General features: G+C 31.6%; 1 protein-coding gene across 1 annotated transcript; it reads right to left on the bottom strand.

The window, feature by feature from the left end:
- Positions 1 to 2,728: 2,728 nt before the first annotated feature.
- On the bottom strand, positions 2,729 to 3,187 carry LOC136085278 (uncharacterized). The gene has a single exon (XM_065806569.1). It carries the CDS (start codon positions 3,185 to 3,187, stop codon positions 2,729 to 2,731), a length of 459 nt encoding a protein of 152 aa, XP_065662641.1.
- Between the last annotated feature and the right edge of the window lie 4,157 nt (positions 3,188 to 7,344).

Genomic DNA, 7,344 nt, shown 5'->3' with positions numbered 1-7,344 from the left:
AAAATTAGATAAGTGTTTTTACTAATTAGATAATTGTTTTTACTAATTTATATATATATATATATATATATATATTATATATATATATATATATATATATATATATATATATATATATATATATAAATACGTACTTTTTTTTTTCTCATATTATAATGAACTTAGTATATAATGAACTACAGTAAACTCCCGGTTATTGAAACTGTTACTTATTCGAATTTCCCTCTTATTCAAAGAAATTTTAATTCCCCGCGAATTTTCCTTAACAAACCCATGCAAATACCCATCAGTTATTCGAACACGCAGTTATTCGAAATTTCGGAAGGGTGGCTTGATCGGTGGAAAAATAGACATATTTCTGGCAAGGAAAGGTCATGTACAGCGGAAAAGACATCAAGTTGGGAGCAAACTCATTTGCTCACTATTCTCTTAAGGTATGAATTGAGAGATGTTTACAACGCTGACGAGTTTGGTTTATTTTATCAACAGCCACCGACAAAAACCTTTCATCTAAAAGGTGAACGATGTGCAGGAGGAAAATTAAGCAAAGTTCGTTTAACAGGCTTAGCAGCAGGAAATGGAGTTGGTGAAAAGCTGCCTATGTTTATAATCGAAGGAGCAGAAAAACCACAATGTCTTAAAGGTGTTAAAAGCCTACCTTGTCAGTAGAAGTCCCAAAATAATTCCTGAATGGACTCTAAAATCTTTACTGTTTATGTAAGGAGACTTGACGCAAAGTTTAATGCTGAGGGTAGAAAAGTTGCACTAATCATAGATAACTGCCCAGCTCATCCTAATGTTGAAAATCTCAAAGCAATTGAATTAGTATTTTTACCACCAAACACAACCTCCAAAACGCAACCAATGGAGGTTAGGCGTCAGATAAAATACAACGATGCTGGTAAAACGACCCCAAATATCAACATTCTTGAAGCTTTTAGCATGTTGATCAAGACATAGGATGCTGTATCAACTAAGACTGTAAAAAATTGTTTTAGAAAGGCAGGCATCTCAAAGGAAATTCCGGTTGCAAGTATAAATGGTGAAGACGATCCTTTTGAATTGCTTGAAGAAAACGTCAAAGAGCTTAGATCACGTGACTTAGTAGAGAAAGATTTTGCTGTTGAAGATTACGTAAACATAGATTTTGATATTTGTACAAGCGAAGCAATTGCTATCACAGATCGAGAAATTCTGGATTCCATTTTAATCAACGATTGTTTGAGGTAACTGAGGAGATAGACGAAGATTTGAACAATTTGCCTCCAGATTTTTAGAAAATTACGGGATTGCACTATGTATTATAGAGAAACAGCAATCGTTTGTGAATGCTGTGACTCTATGATACATGGAGTCACAGCATTTACAAACGTGCGTAGTCATTCATAAACTGCACAAATGCAGTTTGTGACTACGCACGAAAGTCACGCTCAGAAGTTGCGAATTTGTCAATTTCACGCACTTATTTTTATAAAAATAAATTGCTTGTGAGTATTTCAAGTGAAGAATTATATCTCTATAACTCATATATTATATCTCTACAACTCATATATTATATCTCTACAACTCATATATTATATATTTTCAATGAGAAGTAGCAGTCATCAAATATTTCTAGCTTGAGCATTGCGTTTTGAAAATTATTGTATATTTTTCAAACTATGCAATAATCAGTTTTGAAATTAAAAGTCATGTAACACAACCCAATAATAAATAAAACACCCAAATATCCAAGTAAATCATCAAAAATCATCAACACAAAAATTTTTTGGAATATTTTTTTAAAAAAATTATTTTCTTTTTGAATTCTAAAAGGTAGATAACATTTTTTCAAATTTTTCATTTTTTTTCCATATTACACCAAAATAATGCCAGGAAATAGTAAAATGCAAAATAATGCCAGGAAATGCCAATAATGGAACTAACAGGAAATGAATTATCAAATGATGTGCATTCTTTAAATCATATTTCTAAATGTTAGTAATGGTATTTAGTTTGAAATAATAATATTATTTATAAATTAGTAATATTTAATAATAATAGAACTATATTATATATTATATATATAAAATACAGTTTGTAATAATACAAATTATTTAAATATGGTTTGTGTTGAAATTACGAGTAGAGCTTGGACTAATTGCGTAATATTATACTTTTTCTGATTAAAAGTTTTGTGATTTGTTTTAAGTTGTTAATTATTTTATTGTAAATTGTTTTAAGTTGTTAATTATTTTATTGTAAATTGTTTTATAGTTTGAATTCAGTTTCACTTTAGCCTTATAATATAACTCATTTTGAAAAGAAATTGTTTTTCAAAATTTTCAAATATTATTAGCATAAAGTCATTTTACTATATTTCGTAAAATGTTTTTCATATTTTTTAAATTGTTAAAACTATGTATGTTTCTATGTACAGCCTAATATTTTGCTATGCTTATTAATATTTTAATATGCTATACTAGTATTTATAATAACTATATTTCAGTAAATAGAATGTTAAGATAAAAAAAGATCTTCTATTAATTGGGTATTCAAAACCACTTTCTGAGGTGCAACTGCCAACGGGACTAGATTTAATGCGGCATATGGAGTATTTGTGAAAAAATGTAAACAGTCAGTACTGCATACCATTTCTCAAAGAATAGTACAATTAAATGTATACTACAAATTACATATTAAATATATACTAGGGTCAATCAAAAAGAACAATTAAATTAAGAGTGGATCATAAGTAGGCCCCTTGCTTCAAAATAATCTTATTTAAATCTGTTTTCATTTTTTCCAGTTGCCGTTGCATATGATCATGTGAATGTGACCCTAAGTTTGTCTCCATGGCTTCTTGAACCTCTTCCTTTGTCTGAAAATCCAAATCCTTGCGATAAAATTCAAATGAAGAGAAAGTATATCTGTCCAACAAGGTAAAGTCGGGGCTATATGGAGGTTGAATGACACGGGTGATTTTTTTCTCAGCAAGATAGTCTCTGACTGCAGCAGATTCATGTGGCCTGGCATTATCATGCTGAAGGAGCATTGTGTTCCATGTTCCTCTTTTCAAGCCTTTGTTGACAAAATTAGAATGCACAATTGATAGGAAAAGCATGTACACTTCTGAATTGACCGATTGTACATTTGGAAGTTCCTCAACATAGGCCTTGCCATCAAATGAGATAGCATAAATCGCCATACTTTTTGCATCAAATTGTGATTTCCTGATACGCTTCGGAGCTTCTTCACCCTTTGAAATCCAAGCGCAATTACTGCGTTTGCACTAAATTGATCTGTAGAAAATCCACTTCTCATCCATAACAATTAGACGTCGTTCGACATTCAATTCATCTAGTAGGCTGGTTAGAAATTTATACGCAAGTTCAACCCGATTTTGTGGATTTGTTGAGGTGAGGTCATATGGGATCCATTGTGAACAAATTGATCTTTTTGTCAATTTTTCGGTGATTTTTAAACTGAACCAAAAGAAACGTTCAAAACATAACAATTTTGCTCTATTGTTAAAAACTTGTCTTCATCAAGCAGTTGTTGAATGATCTCAATGTTGTCTATAGTTGTTGAGGTACTGGGTCTACCTGACCTCAATTCATCTGAAAACTGACTAAAATCACTTATGTTTGATGTAGAATACTTTTGGTAGTACTTGTATACTGTTTGAATGGAAGTTGCATACTCACCCCAGGCAGTAGTTAAGAATTTGTGAACATCAGATGGAGACTTTTGATTACGACGACAAGTCTTAATTAACAATCTAATACCAACTTTGTCAATTTGCATTATAGCTTTAATTATTCAAATGATCTAAAATTAAAAATATTTATTTTATTAAGCATATATGTACATATGTTAATGTTAAGAATATCTATAAAAAATTTTATTGGCAAGAATATTAAAACACGAATTATATGAACTTTTTGATAATACTAAGATCATAATTTTATAGAAATTTCCTGGAAAAGCCGAAAAAAAAAGAAAAAAATAAAGCAGCTTTAGCAGCAACTAGTGATCAACCAAAACCGAAATTTGAGCCGAAACCGAAAATACCGAAATTTTGGTTTAGTGAAGCTGTAGCCGAAAACGAAACCGAAATTTCGGCCGAAATTTAAAAATAGAATGTTAAAAATCCCTGAACCTTTTATAATCAAAAAAAAAAATTTACATGAGCAAAAAAAACTATTACTTTTATGAGCAAAAAAAACTGTTTTACATATATCTAAGCAATCACCATATAATATAATTTGATAAAAACTATAATGTCAAGACATTCCAATAACTAAAGTTATTAATTGAAATATTTTCTCTACAGAATAAAGTTTTTTCCATGTTTTCTGGCAAAAGTCTGTTTCTTTCATTTGAAAGAATGTCTCCAGCAGTTGAAAACAACCTTTCAACTTCGATGGATGTCGGTGGAGGTGTAAGGAATCTCTTCGCTACTTTTGCCAAACTAAACTTTGCTTTTAATGTTGTTTTTTCTTCATACTCTTTCCAAAACTCTAAACAAGTACGTGTTGGGACATCATTTTTGAGCCCGAGCCTGTCAAAATTGTTCATTTGAACATCTTGTTGTTTGTAAAGCTCGTTTGTAAAGAAGGAGTTTGAAAAAGAAGCATGAGTGCAAAGCTTTCGACATTTTTCTATCAAGCTTACAGCACTCTGGAGTGAAAAAAGTTCTTTTTTAATCACTAGTTGAAGTGAATGATTTAGACACCCAGCAGACTTGTAAACACACTGTGGATTTTTGTAAGCTGCTTTTATATTTGCAGCATTGTCTCTTAAGCAGACTGTGATCTTGTTCTTTAGTTCCCACTCTTTCACAACATTCTCAAATCTTTGAAAAATGGTTGAAGCAGTATGTTTTTCATCAAACATGGAGCATGACAGGCAAAATTTGATCCGCTCCCATTTGTCTGAAATGAAGTGTGCCATCATGCCTAAGTACTCATGATGAAAGGATGACCAAGCGTCCAGAGAGATGGAAACAGTTCAGCATTTTTTACGATAAGCATAACTTTTGTTGCAAGCTTAATCTTTTCATAGGCTGTATTGAGCATGCTACGGTAGTATTTCTCACTTCCAATGTCAAAGTGTCGTGTAAAAACAGCATGATGACGTAAAAACCGCGGATTGTTTACAATTGACCAAGGCTGTAAGTCGAGGAAAATCTATTCAAATATAGATCTATGAAACTTCAGACCTTCTTTGGAGTTTGAATCAATTTTAGAAATTTTTTTAACCCAGCCAGGCATTGTAAATTGTAACATTTCAGTCCTCTGCCGTTTTGATCTGATGTCAAATAAGGGTATTGTTCTTTTTTTAATTGTAATAGGCTCAAGTTGATCTGAAGTTGATATATTTTCAGGACTGCCGGTAATTGTAAGTTTTTCTTTTTCAGTTAGGAGATTTTTTAGAGTAAGGTGTGGGTGTCGACTTTTTAAATGTGATGAAAGTCCGCTAAGTAATTGAAGTTTTGGATTGTGCGATCGACGAGATATTTTCAAATTGCAGATATTGCAAGTTGCGTATTTGGAATCACTGGCTGTTACGGTAAAATGATTCCACAAATAGCTTTTCTTTCGATTATTTTCCATTTTAAAATTTAGCACTGAGAAACTTTTGATGAAATTATTGATTTTGGTTGCTTCACTTAAATGTTAATTTACTTAAAGAATGACTCGAGAATAGTAACTTAAAACTATTATGTCACGTGATTTCAATTAAAATTTCTACAATTGTTATAATTAAAAAATTAATTTACTAACAAACGATTACAATTAGGAAATTTTCATGATCCAACTCTAAATTAAAAAAAAGTTATCTAAACTTAAAATAAATCTAATAAAAGTTTCGGTTCATTTCGGTAGCGGTTTGAACCGAAATTTCGGCCGAAACAAGAAAAGTAAAAAATTATTGAAGCAGAAATTTCGGTTTTCGGTTTCGGGCGAAATTTCGGCCAAAGCCGAAAGTTTCAGTTCACTAGCAGCAACATACACAACTTGTCATCATTTACATCCTTGACAAAGAGCCAAACTGATTGATACATCTGCTTACCAATCCAAAAATCTTAGGTAATGCTGCTAACCAAAGTTAATAAGATAATTGCTTTAGATCATATTTTACTAGAAAATATAAGGAGCGAGCTTAAAATTGGCTATTGGATCAATAGACAAAAAATAAAAAACTGCAGAGTATTCGAAGCAAACAGAGCTCAGACCTTATTGATGTAGTGCCACTAGATTCTATCATTTTTGCTACACCTATGTTATCAGCTGTACTTGAGGATATTGGTATTATTTCACTCTTTTACAAACAAAGTTTTTGACCGGAGCAAAGTAAATCGTGAGCGTTTGAAAGACTTATTTAAAATTTTATTTATTTTATTTATTTACTTATTTAAAAGCTTATTTAAAAGTTAGTGAAGTTCAAGTAAAGGCGTTGTACTTTGATGGTAAAAATGACCTGACTTTCAATAAAAAGAGAACCATAGTGATGGAAAAGAACACATTCTTGATTCATGAACCCTAACCCTGACGAAAGCTTAATAAGATTTTTTAAGTCAAGGCTGTTTTGTTAAAAAAGTGCTCCTTTTTTAACAAAACAGCCGAAACATTCAAATCTTAATTTCTATAAGATTCTAAAGAACACAATATCCATTTGGATGATTTGGAAATACTAGGCGGTGATGGAACTAATGTAAACACTTGAAGCAAAGATGGTGTTATTTGATTGATTGAGTTAAAACTTTAACAGCGCCTCAAGGTAGTTTGTTTGCTACATGCAAATGAGCTCCCACTATGTCCTTTGTTTGTGGAGTTGAATGGACTAAAATCTTGTTCTAGATACTATTCGGACTCTATTCGAAAGTCTCTTGTAGCTTGTGAGATTTTAAAGATTGTTGATTTTCAATCTATAAACCATAATGTAGAAATGCGAGAGAGTGAACTGAAAAATGCTTATTATAGATTAGCTATTTGACAACTGTCCTTTTGACATCTGCCTTTTGATTTTTACATTGCCTTTTGACATCTGTCCTAAGCGGCACCTGTTCTGCCAATCTAGTCCTGGAAAACTTCCTCAATCTAGATAGCTCACCACTCTCAGAGTCCTCAAATTATATGTTTCTACCACAATCCCTCATCAAATTTGGAAACTACAGCAACATACATTATGTGTGTTTATGCCCCGATGTAGTTCATTGTCAAAATGGAATCTATTATCATTTATCGAAAGAGGCATGTATGCAGTACAATAGTTAAATCGCGATATCTGCCAGATGCTCTACGTTAGATAGTAGAAAAATTATTAAAATAAATGCTCCTTTGGTCATCAAGAAAATAT

This window comes from Hydra vulgaris, chromosome 09 (genome assembly GCF_038396675.1).
Source record: "Hydra vulgaris chromosome 09, alternate assembly HydraT2T_AEP".
Taxonomy (NCBI): domain Eukaryota; kingdom Metazoa; phylum Cnidaria; class Hydrozoa; order Anthoathecata; family Hydridae; genus Hydra; species Hydra vulgaris.
Note: the sequence above shows the minus strand (reverse complement) of the source record. Positions and strands in the feature narration are given on the sequence as shown.

What these genes read in the sequence shown, in the direction of transcription:
- LOC136085278 (XM_065806569.1), bottom strand. Translation starts at nt 3,187, where the DNA reads ATGGCGATTTATGCTATCTCATTTGATGGCAAGGCCTATGTTGAGGAA.